The 18,440-nt window shown below is 39.8% G+C and overlaps 1 protein-coding gene across 2 annotated transcripts; it reads left to right on the top strand.

The window, feature by feature from the left end:
- Positions 1-273: 273 nt before the first annotated feature.
- Positions 274-18,086, top strand: BBS7 (Bardet-Biedl syndrome 7). Of its 2 annotated transcripts, XM_027741837.2 has the most exons (19): positions 559-684; positions 836-901; positions 2,074-2,136; positions 2,961-3,136; positions 3,693-3,879; positions 4,548-4,620; positions 5,513-5,629; positions 6,554-6,684; positions 7,409-7,493; positions 8,893-8,995; positions 9,553-9,745; positions 10,616-10,690; positions 11,739-11,804; positions 13,058-13,197; positions 14,054-14,218; positions 14,659-14,768; positions 14,873-14,976; positions 16,436-16,559; positions 17,389-18,086. In XM_027741837.2, the coding sequence occupies exons 1-19, from the start codon at positions 649-651 to the stop codon at positions 17,523-17,525; spliced, it is 2,151 nt and encodes a 716-aa protein (XP_027597638.1). In that variant the 5' UTR covers positions 559-648; the 3' UTR covers positions 17,526-18,086. The 2 variants fall into 2 exon arrangements, with proteins under 2 accessions (XP_039239442.1, XP_027597638.1); XM_039383508.1 differs by having other exon boundaries at positions 274-901.
- The last annotated feature ends 354 nt before the right edge of the window (positions 18,087-18,440 follow it).

Here is an 18,440-nt window from a genome sequence, read left to right as displayed (position 1 = left end):
AATGTGTGTAAGCCCAGAACTCGTGGTATGACCGCAAGGAGTTAATAAAAGCCAGGTAAGTGTGGATGTTAATTGTAGCAGCACTGTTCGACATGTCTGTATATACACGTACCCACAGCTACGTTTCTTAGCGTATTTACTTAGCAGAGTAAGGACTAGACTTTTTTTTTTCTTTTTCTTTTTTTTTTTTCCTACAAACCCCGCCATGTGGACCTCACGTGAACTCGGTCCAAAGCTCCTCGTTACGTGGGTGAAACGATTTAAAAAAAAAACAAAAACAACAAACAACTCGGTACTCCGTGCGGGGCTGGCATTTTGTTACACCGTTCCTAACGACGCTCCGTCGTTAAAATAAAACATTCCTACTCTACCGCTCCGTCCGTGGTTTGGCACCCGGAGCCTGGAAAATCCGCACGGATATGATCCCCGGCTCTGCTCCCCGGCGAGAGGCTCCGCCCACTTGGCCTGGGCCCCGCCCACGCCGGCGCGTCCTGGCCAATCGCAGCGCCCGGTCGGCCGAGGCCCCGCCCGCCGGCCGCCCGCCCAGCCAATGGGAGGCGGGCTGGGCGCGGAGGTTGCCGCGGTGACGGGGCGCGGGGCGCGCTGTGCCCGCGGGAGGGACGGGCGGACCCGCATCCCACGGGAGCGATGGAGCCGGGCCTGGCGCGTGTGGATTACCTGCAGGTGGGCTCGGGATCTTCCCGGCAGCGGGCAGGGCTCCGGGCGAGCGCGGGTGGCCTGGGCGGGGAGAGGGAGCCGTGCGGCGGGGCCTGCGAGGTGCCCGGTGCCGGGTCCCGGCGGCGGCCGTGCCCGCTCAGGAGCGTCTCTTCCACAGGTGGGAGTCACGGCCCAGAAGACCATGAGGCTCCTGCCCGCCTCGGGGAAAAAGGCCACGCAGAAGGTACCGCCCGGGGCTGCGGGCTCCAGCTCAAGGCTTTTCTGACTGGGGAGTGCGTCCCGAGAATATCCTTAATCATCCCCCCGGGTTTCCTTGGGGAACGACTGCGGAAGCCAGCTTTGGAAAACTTTTATTTATTTGGAAAAAAAATACCTAAGTTGGTGCTTGGAAAGATTTCAGAATGAGGAAGGCGTTGCTGAAACAACAAGGGAGTTCTTGCGTACTTCTCTTATTTCTGTATTTATAACAGCCTTAAATTGAGACAGGGGAGATTGAGATTAGATACTAGAAAAGACTTTTTCACGGTTAGGATGGTCAGGAACTGGTTGCCCAGGGAGGTGGTGGAGCCACCATCCCTGGAGGTGTTTAGGAGGCATCTGGATCTGGTGCTGGATGATGTGGTTTAAGGGTTACTGTGGCAGTGCTTGGTTGGTGGTTGGACTTGGTGACCTTAAAGTTCTCTTCCAACCTTGATGATTCTATGAAATATTTCTTTTTAAGTTTTCCTTAACATAAATTCAAATTAAGGAAACCTGGTTAGGAAAACTCAATAAAAACAACAGGGAATTTTTTTGCTTCAATAGTAAAGTCTCAGTGTGAAAATACAGCTCTTCCCCAATGCATCTTCACCTCGTGGTTGCTGGCTTAGAAGCAGGAAAAGGATTGTAAATGCTTTTACTTCAACTACTGTTCTTAGGCTTCAGTGTCCCATCCAGAGCACTTCGTATAGATTTCTAAAGCATAGTCCCCTCTGGCTGTGGAATTAAGTACTCTGGAATTTAAAGTCCTTAAGTATATGGAAATATCATTAATGTTATAATAGATTATTTACAAGGGCATGTAGTGACAGGACGAGAGGGAATGGCCTCAAACTGCTAAAGCACAGATTAGATACTAGGAAAAAATTCTTCCCTGTGAGGGTGGGGAGGCCCTGGCACAGGTAGTCCAGAGAAGCTGTGGCTGCCCCATCCCTGGAAGTGTTCAAGGCCAGGCTGGATGGGGCTCTGAGCAACCTGGGATAGTGGAAGGTGTCCTGCCCGGGGCAGGGGGGTCGGAATGAGAGGATCTTGAAGTTCCTTTCCAACCCATAGCATTCTGTGAATATAGAAAAAGCATTAGTTAAGAACACAGTTGTGTGCGTAATAAAAAAATAACTCCGTGTTATACTTTTGAAGGTGGTTGTTGGAGATCAGGATGGGGTCATTACATGCTTTGGCATAAAAAAAGGAGAAGCTGTGGTAAGTGGGAATGTTCCATTTAAAATTTTATTTTTGAAGTATCCTCCCCAGTGAACTTTGAAAGTCTCTTTTTACTGACGTGACAAATAAGATGCCCGTGGAAGGTGTCAGGGTAGAGCTGTGGACTGATACCTGATACTGTGGTGGGGGCAAGAGGATTTCATGGCTGGTCAAGCACATCCACAGTTCTGGAGTCAGACACTACGTGTGGATCATCACAAAGAAAGTCAGTTCCACACCTTTTCTTCTGCAGTTAGGTTGGGCTCAAGCCTGTACACTGACACAGTTACTGTGCTGGAAGAAAAACCTGCAGAGAGTCATTAAACCACATTAGGGATTTTGACAAACTGATTGCTTTTTGTGCCCAGCTTAAAAAAAAAATTATTATTTTGTTTTATGGGTTTTGCTTTCTCCTTTAGGAAGTTCATGGTTAGCTCATAAGGGTTATACAGCCATACAAATAAATCTGTGTAGTATTCTGGCATAAGAATGCAATAGGTAAGAGGGAATGTGTGTGTAGGTTTTTCTTTAAAAAAAAAAGATTCACAAACAAAATCAGCTGACAGCAGTGAATTTTTTATATGGATGAATAACACTGAGGTAATGAAGTCTTAATTTATTAAAGATTTTTATATTTATTGATTTATAAAATGCTTGATTACTCTGGGATTCCGAAGGCAGTTGTGCAGATTGTTTTTCCTCTGCACATAATCCATAGTATCTTAGTTTTTCCAGAAGTTGTAAAGCAAATTAATTATCCATTGTGTTAAAAGATTACCATAACTACAATTTTATGATGATGAAAATTGCTTTTCTGTTTACAGCCAGTGTTCAAGACACTACCAGGCCAAAAAATTGCAAGATTGGAGCTGGGAGGAGCTCTTAACACACCACAGGAGAAAATTTTTGTGGCTATAGGACCTGAAGTTAGAGGTTTCACAAAAAGAGGGAAGCAGTTTCTTTCCTTTGAAACTAACCTTACTGAAAGCATCAAAGCTATGTATGTATGATACTTTGCTTTCTTTTCATAGCAGATTGTTAGTTTATGATTGTATTAAATTATTTCTCACTGTATTGTGTACTTGTAGGTAACACTGACATGCAGGAATGAACTTGGAAAATCATGGTGAAGTTTAAGAAGTTTAGAGGGGCTTGGGAGAGGTATTGGGATGGGTCTGGAGGCACTCACACAGTGCAAATGCAGATGAGCAGGGCTGGGGTTATTGCCACAGTGTGTCATGTCCTTATACCTTTCCTGTAGCAGAACGGGAACAATGTTTTTGTTTTTCTCTTTGGATCACATTGTAAGATGCTGCCACAGACAAATCAGCTGGGGAAGAATGAATGTAAAAAATATAGTGATGAAATTTTTATAAGGAGACCTGAAGACAGAAGAGGAAATTTGAGAGCTACAGAAATCATGTGGTTTTAACATTTACAGGGAACTTTTGAAACTGGAACAGCTTGCAGGGCCCCATAATACCTTGAAGCCACAAGCATGTAGTAAGGCTAAGAGTACTGGGAAAATGCTCCAGGAAGTGTTTTCTTTTCCTCAGGCATATTTCAGGAGCAGATCTCTTCCTCTGTGCAAGCTACATCTATAACCATTACTGTGACTGCAAGGACCAGCACTACTTCCTCTCAGGAGATAAGATCAATGATGTTCTCTGCCTTCCTGTGGACAAAGTGAAGTGCATTACGCCCGTGCTTGCATGTCAGGATAGACTCCTCAGGGTTTTACAGGTTCATTTACTTGTTTCTTTATGTTTGATGTGCTGATGCTACAGAATTCTGCTAGTTCTTAAGGGAATCAGTAATCAGCATGTTTTAAACACCAGAAGGATAAGTGTACTGTGTCTTACTTGGCAGTGTTGCTGGCTGTAATGCTGGTACATTCCTTTTATTTTAAAGGAAAATCATGGTTATAAACTTGCTGCATGAGGATCGATAAAACCACTGTAAATAGACTTTGGAATTCATAGGTGGAAGTAGATGACAAATTAGTCCCTTCTAACTAAACATGCTCACATAAACATTTAATTTCTTCAAATCTTTATCAGTTTGGAAATTCTTGCTCTCGCAAATTACTGTTGTGACATGTCTGAGTGATATTAAGTGCTTAGATAAATTTATGTGCCAAATTCATGGATTGTTTTTAATAATAACACATTTCAAGAGTCATAGGTTTTATTTCTGTAAACTTTACTCTGCTTTGGCTTAGAAATGGTTCTCTCACAGGTGTTGGGAGATTGTAAAAGTGAAGCTTATGTTACTATGATCCATAATAAGTTGATCCTTGTGAGGTTTGGTTTAGTTTGTGGTTGGTGTTTTGGGGTTGTTCTTAGTTTTGGTTTTGGTTTGGTTTTTTTTTTTTAATCAAATTCATTCAAGATAGTTCTCTTTGTCTTTAGGGATCTGATTTACTGTATGAAATAGAAGTTCCTGGACCACCTACTGTTCTTGCTCTGAGCAATGGAAATGGGGGTAACAAGATTTTGAATACACACATAACTAACTAATGCTATTTTACTACATTTAAAAGTTTTTATTGCTTGTATTAGTGGATTACTTTGTCACGATTTTAAGCTGATGTAAAAAATGCAGCATAAAATTAACTGTATGAAGTCATTTCTTACAGACAAGTAAATACACACACACATACAAAAGTGTTTTAGACAGTTTAAAATGATATTCACATTTAATTGAAAGCCATTTACAAGAGCAGTGACATATAAAGTGATCTCATTGTGTAAATACAAACTGGACTTTCAGGGGCCTTGTCAAAATTCTGGGGTTGGGTTTCTCTAACACATGGAATTCCATAGCTGGGATCCATGGATGGCTAGGAATATTGAACTAAGACTGGAAGGATCAAGCTTAAAATAGTTTGATCATCCTTCTTGCTAATCTGTTCTAACCTAATAGAAATCGCTTTAGTGTGTTAATCTGGTGCTTAATTTAGTTTGTTAGATTGTGTCACAACAACACTGAGAGCTGTTTGGAAAATGGTTCTAAATTACTCAAGTTTTGGCACAACACTGAGCATGGGAGGTGTGTTCTCAATGGATCTCTCTGTTTCTCTTCTGTAAAAACAACTGAGTAGCCTACCTTTGCTGAAATTTAAAGTATTGGATTCTGAATGGGTTTTAGGCAGAATTCCAGTGCAGGGTGGGCAGTCATGGCAGAACAGAGATGGTCATGAAGAAATTACCAGAATGGGTTCAGTTTTCATGTATTTGATTTTTGTTTGGAAGCCTAACAGTTCTGTTACACAACACTAATTTAGTATTTTCCCTTGGGCTGTAGAATGTAACTGCACAGCCTTTTTAAATTGGCATACTTGATTGTGTGGGTTCTAAGTTCAGTTTGTGTTTAGGTGATTCTGGGGAAGAAATTGTGTATGGAACTTCTGATGGTAAACTGGGTGTTACCCAGATCACTGGTACCAAGCCTGTACACAAGTGGGAAATTGGAAATGAAAAAAAGAGAGGAGGTACGTGTCTCAATCTCTCACTCTTTAGCTTTCCAGCATATTTGAGGCTTTATTACAGGTAGAAAACTCAAGAAATCTTATTCACAGTTACTTTGGAGGAATATCTTAATTATGTCAGCATGTGATATTAATATGACTAAGGTCTCTTTCATTCTTCTGATTTTCTTGCAAATTATTCCAATGAGTTTGTCTTGCTTTCTGTTTTGTGTTCATTTTATTTTCAGTACTTTAGCGTGCTTTTGTTTTCGGTTTTTTAGTTTCATGCTTTCTAGTATGTCCTCGCTCTTCCTATGAAATATGAAGGAGTCCTGAAAGTTAAATTCCATCTCTGTTTTCATATTAATTCTTGTACAGACTCTCTCAGTGCTTTTTCCTTTTTCCAGACCCTAACTCTCTTTCCTGTCCAGAGATGATTAGTTGTCATAGGCTGCCTCCACATGTGCAAGTACTGAGTACGTGTCAAGCAGCAGTACCTAGTCCAGGCCTGGCACAGTCAGAACCCTCTTTCTGTCATCTTACCCAGAATTCATATTCCATTTACCAATAGCTTCAAGTCAATTCTAGGAAACAAAGAACACTTGCTTCTTCAACTGGCAAAGTTACGGTAGTGAGGGCAGACAAATAGTTCGTCTGGGGAAATGTTTGATGAGGGAGGGTCAAACCCCTCATAAGTAAGTGATCTGAACATCAGAAGGGGTGTCTGTTCAGCAGTTTCTATTTGGAATTGGTTGCTGTAAAATCCACTGTACAGCCTGGCACAGGTGAGGGACTTGAGCCCTCTAGAGGACTCGTCCAGAAATATCCTTAATTACACCTCAAAAGCCGACCGAGAGTCTCTTTCCATGTAACAGAGCGTGGCCTGTGTGTTACTGTATCGTAAACAAATAAAGATGAAGCAAACAGCTTTGTTTTCTTCTTCTTTAGGTATCTTATGTCTTGACAGCTTTGACATTCTGGGAGATGGAGTTAAGGAATTACTTGTTGGGCGAGATGATGGAATGATAGAAATCTATGCCTTTGAGAGCGCGGATGAGCCTGTCCTTCGACATGATTATGTGAGCCCACATTCCTCATCCTCTGCTGGGAAAGAATTAATTTTTACAATGTTATCTGTGCTTCAAAATTTACATGATCATTACCACTAAAATATGCGGTTTGTTTTTAATTTGAAAATGTTGACAGTATGAATTCGAAATCAGTATTCTAATACTTAAGAACCAGACAGTGAAATAGTCCTGATATGAGCACAAATCAAAATAGTGTAGAGGGTATGTTGAAGGTCTGGCTCTACTGACTGCTGAAGTCTCTCCTGGTGTAACCTAATACAGTATTCAGTGAAAAAACAAACAACCCCATGTTGTGTACAGTTTGTTTTACGTGCAAAATAGTAAATGTCAGCTGTCAGGACTTTACTGAGCATAATGACTTTGGTTATCAATTGTTTAAAGGAGCAGATTGGATCCACAGAGATCATTTCAGCCTTCAGTCAGATTGCTAATTCCTGATGGAAAAATATTGTCTATCAGTGTTTTGCTTTAAACTTTCTAATATATTTCTTAAGTGGAGTAGAATTGGAATGTATTTATTAAAACACCAAGATTTAGCTGTGATAGTCATCAGCTACTCTTTTGTAGGTCTAGATACTGTGCATCTCTGTAAGTATTTTGGAATGCAGGTAGAAGGAGGAGCACAACCCTTAAAACCCCCACAAAACCCCCCTCCAGACTTCTAAACTGAGTGCAGTGATATTTCCCTCTGCCTGAATGTGTTTACTTGAAGGCTTTATCGGAGAGCATTGCCTCAATCCAGGGTGGCTGTGTAGGAAAAGATGGCTATGATGAAATTTTAGCAGCCACATACTCAGGTAAGCTTCATATTATTTACTCAATAAATTCCACGTGTGGTGATGTGATAAAATGAAGCAGGCTATGTTTTTAGTGCAGCTCAGAGCTCTGAAATTTTTTGTTCTGATTGGAACCAGAATAATATTAAACTATGAGGGGTTTACACTTTAAGATATTCTTCATGTGTTCTGGCTGGCAGTTTGTTTTGGTGCAGACTGTTGCCTAACTATGATGAAATAATGAATATGTTATGTCCAAAGGAACTATTTATAAGTTCTTTAAATTAAAAATAGTGATAGATGTGCTTTCTTTTTTTACCCCGTCTCTTACAAAATTTCATTCCTTTGCAGTTTCACAGGGCTTTAAATGGGGTTGATTTTGCTTTCAGTAGAAAATAAAGCTCCCCCATGTGAGGCATTTCAGCAGCTCCTCTGTAGGGTTTGAGCCATTGGCCTGACTGTCACAGAGGTCATGGTAAACAAGCTGCCTATGTCAACTGCTGGGGCTAAAATATTGCTAATTCTCTATCTTGGGTTACCTTCAGGGCTAAAATTTAGCCAACTGAAACTCCTTCTATTCAAAATCACGTCCTTTGGCAAGATATAATTCTCAGTTTGTTATTGCCAAGTAATGGTGTTCAAGTGCCTCTTTTAAGTGGTCTTTGAGTGATCAAAAGACTCTTCTACCTGACCTCATATGAATTGTTTTGGTATGATGGGCTGCAACAGTACTGTGGCCAAAGTAATCTGAGGCTTCTTTCAGTGGGAATGTTATAAAGATTCATGAATCATAGGAGATAGAAAAAAGGGCAAGCCCATGTTCACCTGTAGGTTTTCAAAGGTAAACTCTGGTAGGATGTGCACTAGACTGATTTTGGCAGGTAGCTGGAGCTATAAGCACCCATTCAAGTCTGCATATCATGCCTGAAGTGTCAGAATGTAATCAATTGGCATTTGCTTTTATAAATAAATGTAATTTAGTGAGCAAAAAGATGATTTTTTTCACTTCAACCAGCAGCATTTAATCTCTAAGCCCACTGTGCAGGGTACAGTTTGCTGTAAACACGCTGCACAGCTTTTGTTTTGTTTCCAGCTGTAGTCCTGACAATTATTTGAGGTTTTGTCAGAAAACCAGAGGTGGGAAAAAATTCAAGTGCTCAGTTAAAAACTGTCACAGAGGGATTTATTGCTCAAAGCACTTAACGAAAAAGAATAAGTAATGTTTTCCACTTTAAGAATGAAACCCATAAAAAATCATGCTCAGTGTCTAGATTAATCCTCCAAAAAAGGATTAAATTAGGCTCTATTCTCTCTACCCAATATCTGGAACAAACATAGCTCCACAATAGCTATGTACAATAGCTGAGTGTAGAATTTCCTTTTAGCTTATAAGGAATATAAATTTCATATATTGGTTTAGGCTGGCTGACAGGACTGACTACAGAACCTGTCCATAGAGAAGGTGGATCAGGTGAAGAACTAAAATTAAGCCAAGAAATGCAGAACAAGATTTCATCCTTAAGGTAATTGCACTAGAAAGAAATTTAAATGGAAGAATTGAAATGTTAAAAGCTGAAATGTCATTTTTCCCTTCCTATCTCGCTGGATTTTCTGTATCATTAATATATCTAGGAGTGGAATCAGGCCTTTTCAAAGTAGAAATGAATAGCAGCCTCATTTCACAGACATGAATGTGATGATGATGTCTTAATGCCTTCTTCCTCAGCATCAGCAAAATAAGATTCCCTTCTTCTCTGCTGCCTTATAGCTCCTAAATGATGGCAGGAAAGTAGCATATTATTCAAAATGCATTGCACTCTTGAAGGAAAAAAAAGTTGTCCTTTCCCGTGTCTCAGAGAAATCTCTTTTGACAAGGAACTGTAGAACCTACATTTCCATGTGACATAGTTTATGTTTTGTCTTTGTTCAGTATGTGGAAGGGGAGTCACCAGTCACTTCTGGCTGAAAAACTGAGGACAGGAGATAAACATGATGCCTTGCAAGCTTAATTTGCATAATTTCTATGGTGGCTTTTCTAGCTGCCGTTTTAAAGACATTATGAATCGTTTCCCTTTTCTAGGAATGAACTGGAACACTTACAGATGAAGGTGCTTCAGGAAAGGGAGAAATACCAGCAGTCCTCTCAGTCCAGCACTGCTGTTTCCTCAGTACCTGCCTTCAGTGTGAATGAGAAGTTCACATTAAACAAGGACGATGCCAGCTACAGCCTCATCTTGGAGGTGCAGACAGCCATAGATAATGTCCTGGTGCAGGTGGGTGTGGGTTTGTCCTTGGTGGCTTGAGCAGAGCAGCATTACACTGCCAAAACAGGCCAAAGTGCCTGCTGTACCAGAAGGTCTCTTTGCAACTTTGTGTTTGCTTTTGCACGTCCTTATTCAAACACCAGTTAAATCTTCAGTGAGGTGCAGGTCGTCATTCGCCAGTTAAGTACCCTCTGTAGTGGAAAATTAATTTTAGAATGTTATGGGCCACCTGTGCACTTTCAGAGTGGAACAGCATCTGATTTGTGTGCAGCTGGGGATAAATACTGCTGCCCAGTAGAGCAACCTTAATTAATTGTTCCTCCTACTGCATCAGCTGAAATTAATGTTATCTTTGGTAGATGACTCAGAAAGAGTTGTGGTACTGAATTACCTTCTTTTGGGAAATGCTTGGGGAGAAAAATGTGATAAGGAGGAATTTGTGAGGTGAGAGAACTACTGCAGGATTTTATTTTTCACTTCTTAATAAAAATCTTACTTTTATTAAGGATGTTACAGAACAATGCTAAGCTACAGCTGATTTGCAGCTCTATGTTATCTGATGTTTCCGTAGCTAAGTGAAGAATAAATGAAATTGTTTAATCTACCCTTTCTGTCTGAAAGACAGTTACATACCTTACACTGACGTTGTTGTAAGCCAACCCCACAAGAGTTCAGGACTCTGTAAGAGAATAAGAGGAAGATCATGATGTTACTCCAGGATTAAGTAGTAAGCTGCATGTCTGTTAGGCTTTTACCCCTTGGATGAAGCAATCATTGCCTCTGCCTATTAAAAAGATTGGTGACAGTTAGAGGATAAATGCACTAGAAGCTCCTCAGGAACTTAAGCTCTTTATTTTTCCTTCCCCCTGTGCTCTGCAGAGTGATGTCCCAATAGACTTGCTGGATGTGGATAAAAATTCTGCCGTTGTTAGTTTTAGCAGCTGTGATTCTGAGGTAAGTGAAACAGAAGAGATGATATTTATGGGGATCACCTGATGAAAACTCTTAATATTGAGTAGTAGAAATAGGACTTGGATTTATGTTTTTGTGATTTCAAATATATTGATTTTAACTACTCATTTGGTAATTTTGGAGAGCTCAGCTTCTTTAGAGATACTGCAGAATTAGGAGTTAGTGGCAGGTCCTGACATAAGGCACAGCTAAATATGTACAAAAGGATCCAGGAGAAGCTGCCCTCTTGCTTTTTTTTCCAGCCTGATAAGGGACACATTCGCTATTGCTCTCTTTTCTGGATGTCATCGAAGCAAATATTTACTTCAAGGTAATTTAGGTGAAGAATGTTATATTTCTTCCTTGGTTCATTTCTTAAAAATCTCTTTAGAATGTGAAAGTTCCTCTGTGTGGAGAGTCAAATGTTTAGTGCATTTTTTTATATAATAATTACAGACTTAAGTAGTTATAGAATTACTAATGATGCCGAGGGATTTTCTGGGGAAAAAATCCAGACACCACCTTAGGATTATGAAAATCTTCTGTGAAATCTTTTTCCTTGTAACATTCCTCTGTTTTAGTTTTAAGAACTAAATTTGCCCATCACTGGTGTGACCTGAAGTTTTTAGAAATCAACTTTTAATTTTAAGTTTCTGGTCATTTATGATGATCAATTTAGCACTTTTTTGGTGTGTTTTCTTACTGATCTTGCTTTACTTTTTGGAAGTTGAACTGATATTGCAGGGGCAGGCTGACATGCATTTTTTAGATGAAAGGAAGGTATATGTGGTAATCTTTATGGTGATATTAAAGAATATAAAAGGCTTTGGTTGTTTTCTCCTTATATAGAGAACTTTTTTTTAACTCTGCCATACTTAAAATGATTAGAATATTCAGGGGAACCAAAGATGACTTTTTTTTATTTTATTGTTGTAAATAGCTGTACATACATAATCAAAAACTTTACTGTACAAGTCTACAGTCAACACACCAGTTGGAAATTTTGTGAGTCCACAGACCTATTTTGTATTATTTTTTTTTCTGTTTACAGCCAAATAGCAACTTTCTTCTTGCAACTTACCGATGCCAAGCAAACACCACAAGACTTGAACTTAAGGTAAAATGCTCCAAAATATTTTCCACAATAAATTAATGGTTATTCCTGCTTAGGAGTGGAGAGTTCTCTATCTGGACTGAGTGTTCAGCCTAAGGAAATGATCAGTCCAATGTCTGCTGCTGGTTGTTTCATGAGAACCTTCTAATATGGGGTTTATATTTCTTTATAAAAACATGTTACCTCAAAGGTCCTCCTTGAGTGTCCCTCAGATGAAAGCAGTGGGGACATCACAGATCAGGAAAGGACTGGATTCTGGAGGCAGTGTGTGGATCTTACAGCTCTGGCACTGATAATCCTCCGTTTGAAGGCAGTTCCACTGGGAACTAACCAGGGAATATAGACTGGATTTGTATTTCGGAGAGGAAGCAAATCCGATCATTCCAGCTTATTATACTAAAGGCATGTGGGTGTTTTGGAGTTTATTTTTAATGATCCACCAAATTCACATGTTTTATGGCAACCACCAGGGGAAATAAGGAAGGAAATCATGGATAGGAAAATCCTCAATGTGCACACAGGCATTAAGTTTTCTCTCTCTCACTGCAGCCTCCTAATCTGATAACGTGTTTGTGTAAAACTCTCAGTCAAAAGATGATCATCAGAAATTTAAGCCTGTATAAGGTGCACCCAATGCAGGAAGGTTGGGGGGTGGTTATGTGGTTTTTGGTGAGGGATACGACCCTGGCCACCTTTAATACTGAAAATACCAGGTAAAGAATAAATAACACAAGAAAAATGAACCAAATGCTTTCATAGTAGACAAAAAGAGGGGTTTTTTACTCCCACCAAAAACATTTATAAGCTTGCTGTTGTGTGTCAACCAAACACTCTATTATCACTCTTACTTGGCTCCCAGTGTGGTGGATTTGATCTGCACAGGTTCTGCTGCCACCTTGCTGCAGTACATTCAGGATCTCCAGTGACTTACACCTGCCACTGGAGTTTATTCTCTTTTTCATATTGTCTGTGCACATGCAGACAATGTAAGTCTTGGTGATTTTATTTCCAAAGAGAACTCTTTACTAACTTGTTTTTATTAAAAATATTGAAATGGGTGTCTTCCTGCAACACATTGCTTTTTGAGTTCTGAGACCCTATAAAATAGGAGAGATAATCAAGCTCATAAAGCAAACCTGTATTTGAACTCCTTAATTAAATTCCTTCGGTTCCTTAATATATGTTAAATATTCACCAAATTGTGGTGAATGAATCTTTCCCCTTTTCTTTTTTTTGTGGGTTGTGCCTTTCTGCAGGTTCGCTCCATTGAAGGTCAGTACGGGACACTTCAAGCGTACGTAACGCCAAGAATTCAACCAAAAACCTGTCAGGTTCATCAATATCAAATTAAACCACTCTCCCTTCATCAGAGAACTCATTCTATCGACCATGACAGGTATTTGTGAAGAAAAACCAGTGCCTTTTTTCTCTTGAAAAAGGGACACAATCCAGTTGAAGTATTTGCGCTGTAAACTTAAATAGTAATTTTGAACCCCTAACCTAGAGTTTTGAGCCTGTAGTTCCGTTTTATGGGTTTCTTAATAGAAAATGTCAATCAAATGGGTTCCTTGCCATTCTTTATTCCTGTTTTCAGGTTCTTTTTTCTCCCTGGGTTATAGTGCAGCCCCATGTCTTAGTAGACCTGAGGGTGTGGTAGAAAGGAAACTCTGCTGTCTTAGTAACCACAGTCTTTTCAGTTTCAGCCTAATTTTCCACTCCACCCTTTTCATCTAATATTTTTCTCATAGCTGACTTGGCCCTAAAACTGAGCCAAGACTTTTTTTACCCTTATCCTTCTGTTAGGAATTCTGCATTTTGTGCAATTTCTAATTGATTTTTGCCCACCCTCAGTCAACATCACGTGTTGTCTCCAAGGAATTGCTTGTTCAAACCAAACCTGAAAGACTGAAGGGAAGATACCCAAGTCTTCAGTGTGCAAATGGGTTCCTTTATGCCTTGTTCTTGATATAAAGGTGGTTTACAGCATGGGAGACTGTTGAGGCTCTCTCTTAGTCATATTTGCTGTGTTGTCAGTTGTTTACCATTGTCCTAAATCTCAGGTTTAACAACTTGAAACTTGTCAAAAACTTGGTAGCTGTAATCTGCAATATGAATCTCTGCTTAGTGAGATATCTGATTTTACAGGTCTTGATTAAAAGGGAAACCCCACGTGGAACTATTTTATATGGACAGTGTCCCTCCTTCTTAACTATTAACTGTCCTCTTTTTCTTTTAATTTCATAATATTACAGACCCATGAACACCCTGATGCTCAAAGGCCAGTTCAGCTTTGCTGAAATTCACTCCTGGGTTGTGTTTTGCTTGCCTGAGGTGCCTGAGAAGACTCCTGCTGGAGAGAGTATCACCTTTTATTTTCAGAACACCTTCCTGGGAACGCAGCTTGAAAGTACTTACAGGTATATACAACTGCTAAAGCACAGTGTGACACTTCACACTCATCCTACTGTTCACCCTTCCACCCTCAGCTCCTTCAAAACTCCCCCTAAAGAGAGCAGGAATCTTTCTTAAAAAGGATTTTCAGACTTTACCAGAGGTGAGAGCTATCCAGTAATGATGCAATCTGTAACCTGAATATGGTTTCTCTTGAAATTAGTCCAAAAAACCCAAAATGACCAGGTAGGAAAGGCTTGGTTTTTAGAATATAAAGAGCAAGGCTGGCTGATATAGTGATATTATTGTTTTCCAACTTCCATTTGTTTGTATTGAGGAGCAGAAATAACTTCAAAGGTATTTAATGCTCATGCAAACAAAAATGGGCATTAATTTACAGACCTTATTTTTTAACATAGGGACAAATCTATAAGTTCTTTCATTTGAAGTTTTTCTTCCTTTTTAGAAAAGGTGAGGGATATTTTAAGTCTGACAACATTTCTACAATATCCATCCTCAAAGATGTGCTTTCCAAAGAAGCCACTAAAAGAAAGATTAATCTCAACATATCATATGGTAAAAATTTCTTCTCTGTTTAGTCCTTGAGTTCATTTGATATTCCTGTAAGTGGAAGAAAGAGTATTCATTTGCTTGTTGGGGTTCTTTTCACTCCCTGCTAGATGTCAGTGAAGAATCTGTGAGGCACACTCTAAAGCTCATCCACCCTAAATTAGAGTATCAGCAGCTGCTGGCCAAGAAGGTTCACTTAATAGATGCTTTGAGAGTAAGTATCTGAATTGTCGTGGTTTGGTTTTTGTGGGGGATTATGCTGTCAGATACCAAGTTGTGTGGCTCAAGTCAGATGTGTGTCATGTGGGGATCTGTTCCACTGCTGTTCCCCTGAATTAAATTAAATCATGTGTTTTAAATGTCCAGGGGACAGGTTTCTTTCAAGGAAAATTCCCATTTTTGTTATATAACTAGTGATTAACACGTAGGATTACTGCCTGATGTTGAGAAGGCTGAAATGGGACAGTAGAAGGCAGCCAGCTTTATCATCTAATGTTCTCTTCTAGCCTGCTGTTATTTTCCAGTTCCTTCTGTGTCTCTTTCCACAAACCTTTAAAAGTTTTTTAGATCTGGAGTTGATTGTCCAGGCCAGATGCAACTTCCTTGCTTTGGAACTTCATCCCAGTGTCTCATAATTTCTGCATTATCTGCTTTTCAATCTTTTGCTTAATACCCTCCTCAACAGTTAGCTTGTCTCAGTTCTTGGACTTTTTTCCAACAACCAGGACTTTACTGTCAAAAACTTGCTATCATCAATTGGGTATTTTTTATTTAGGTGGAGAGGAGATGAAAATGGACAGCCAATTCTCTCTTGTCCTTCGGGGGAACCAACTACTTGTTGTCAGAACTCTTTACTTAGTAGAAAAGCTGACTACCAATGAAAATAACGTGTATCTTTGTTATCACTGAAAGTGTTTTACTTGGGCTGGGTTTGGCAAACCAGGGATGTAAACAATAATAGAGAATTTATTCTTAATGCATATTATGTTTGGGCAATAATGACATTGCATATCTTGCTTTTTTTAGATAGAGGATCTTCGACTTTTTTAATCACTCATTTTTTTGGATGATAACTTATTGATAGGCAGTAAAATAATCTAGTGATTGATGAAAGCTGTTATCCCAGCAGACTCACAGTGCACAACATAATTACTTTTCTCTAGAAGGGTCTTTCTGTGGAGGATAAAAAGATCTGTACTATCAACCACCTCAGATTGGTCTGATGGTAGACTGAGGCATTTTAGAACAGATCTTCAAAACTTTTTGCTGTCATGATTGAGTGATACTTTCAGAGTCCACTTTTACCTTCAGACTTCAGCATGTGCTACAATTTTTTAGGACATCACTTATTCTGAAAATGAAGATGTGGTCAGGGTTTGAGTCTGTAGGGGCAGGGCTGTGGCATGATCCTATTCTGGCAGGACTTGGAGCTGGAAGCTGTAATACACAGGATTTTGAGAATCTAGTCTATGAAGTGACAAGTAACATCTGACACTTCATTTAGAAGACTAGCAAATGAGGCACTCTGAAAATAACTTTTGCTAGTGTAAAAGGAGATTATGTTCCCTTTGAAGTACTTCCTCCTGTCAGACCCAAGCTTAATTTCTTCTTACTTTTATGCTCTTATGATACTTATCTGCTGTTAGTTCTTACGATTTTAAAATGTCTTTGAGGAATTACAGGTTCATGAAGGGAATGTGGACTTCCTGCTCCCGAAATACCGCACCATTTTGGAAGAGGCAGATCAGCTGCTCGAGGAATACAAGAGACAACCTGCACATCTGGAGAGACTTTATGGTTTGTCGATAATTCTGCTTTATTTAAATGTGATTTCATGTCCAGAGAGCACCCTGGGCATGGCTGGAATAGTTAAGAAGTCAGGATTAGCAGAATTTAAATACTTTGAGTGGGTACACATGGGAAGCTTCAGCAAGAGGTTTTTTGGATTCCCCATTCCTGGAGGTGTTCAAGGGTGGGGCTTGGAGCACACAAGCATATCGCTGAGAGTGAACATGCCAGGATTAGCTGCAACTGACTTGTCCACTTCTTAAGTTTTTAATAGACAGCTGCTTATATTTGGGTGATCCTTGTCTTCATGGACGTGGTTAAGGAGCGCATTCAAAGTCGGGATGGCATTTAAGAATGGTACAAGTTAAATGAGCATTTCTGAGGGGTGAAGTTTTGCAAAACGTCAGAGGGAAAAAAAATGCACGAGGAGTGGGAAGGGAGACTCACAGAAGATGATCTCGTTTAGTAAAGGAAATTCTGTAACATTCTTTGCTGTTTCCCATACATCTTTCAGCCCAGGGAATGTCTGCCAGACACCCACTTTAATAAGCTTGTACAGTGTAAGCAGAGTCCTTGTTACCTGTCCTGTGATAGTTCCTTCCTTTTTGGTGTTTCAGCTATGGGTAGTTCTAAGGCAGAAATACACACTTTGGAATGAATCTGGAATCCGGGCTCACAGTGGTTTGTGTTTGTTTAAAATCAAACCACTATTTAAAACATGAAGTTAAAAAAGTCTTGTAACAACTAGGATAGTTAGTACATAATAATGAGTTAATAGTAGGGATATCTCTTACTGAAAACAAGGCAAGTAATAATTCCTGGAATTTTATCTTTGCAGGTATGATCACAGATCTCTTCATAGATAAATTTAAATTTAAAGGCACCAATGTGAAAACTAAAGTTCCTCTCCTCCTGGAAATTCTGGATGGCTGTGATCAAGATGGATTAATTGCTTTTTTTGATGCTGCAGCCTGACAAGGAAAAAGCAGAGTAATTTTTCTGGTTTTAATCAAGGCATTTCAATATTAAGTCCAAAACACTTTTTAAGAAAAGCGCTTTTACTCTTTTGTTGTACTGTCAGCTCTTAGCTTTTATTCATATTTATTACATTTTGGATACAGTAGTAAATTTCATATAAACTGTTGTGTATGTTAAATGCTCGCAGAGGTTCCATGTACAGTGTTAATAGCTGAAGAAAACTTAGAATCGGATGTAAATACCAAATACCCTTTTGGCAAAAATGTTTTCACTACTGTTAAAGACAACATGGAGTAGTCTCTGTTCCAGCTGCAAGAATGGATGAAGAAACTGGTTTCCAGAGACTTGAATGGAAGAAATTTGTGTGTGTAAGCTATACCCAAGATAGGTAGTATTTGCCTGCTGCCCTGAGAATCTCAGATCTCACCAGATCTGATGTAGCTGAGGTAGAGGGGGGAGAACTCTGAATTTTAGACTGAAGACAGCTCCATTTAAAGCCACACATTAAGTCTTGTTTAATGATGGATGGCATTAAACTTTCTCTATGCTTCTCCAGCATCCCTGTGGTTCATTTCAAATCTCCCGATTACTTCTCACTTGGTTTTATTTAAAATTAGAAGAGATGAACCGGCCTGTGAATATGGAGATCTGTTCACAAGTAAAAAAGGCCAGCTTCCTTAAAAGGACCTTGAATCACAGAATCATCAAAGTTGGAAGAGACCTTTAAGATCCTCGATCAAGTCGAACCATCAACCCAGCACTACCGCTGTAACCCCTAAGCCATGTCAGCCAGCGCCAGATCCAGATGCCTCCTAAACACCACCTTGGATGGAGACTCCACTACCTCTCTGGGCAACCTATTCCAATGCCTGACCATCCTAACAGGGAAAACTTTTAAGATCTGAGGCTGGT

Source organism: Pipra filicauda, unplaced genomic scaffold (assembly GCF_003945595.2).
Source record: "Pipra filicauda isolate LSUMZ 115617 unplaced genomic scaffold, ASM394559v2 scaffold312_size1046226_pilon, whole genome shotgun sequence".
Classification (NCBI taxonomy): Eukaryota; Metazoa; Chordata; class Aves; order Passeriformes; family Pipridae; genus Pipra; species Pipra filicauda.
This window is presented reverse-complemented; position numbering and strand designations above follow the sequence as displayed.

Excerpts from the sequence above, each read along its gene's own strand:
- BBS7 (XM_039383508.1), top strand. The coding sequence starts at position 551 with ATGGGAGGCGGGCTGGGCGCGGAGGTTGCCGCGGTGACGGGGCGCGGG. Across the intron at positions 4,621-5,512 it reads TCTGAGCAATGGAAATGGGG|GTGATTCTGGGGAAGAAATT; the intron begins GTAACAAGATTT and ends GTTTGTGTTTAG. Across the intron at positions 13,198-14,053 it reads CATTCTATCGACCATGACAG|ACCCATGAACACCCTGATGC; the intron begins GTATTTGTGAAG and ends ATAATATTACAG.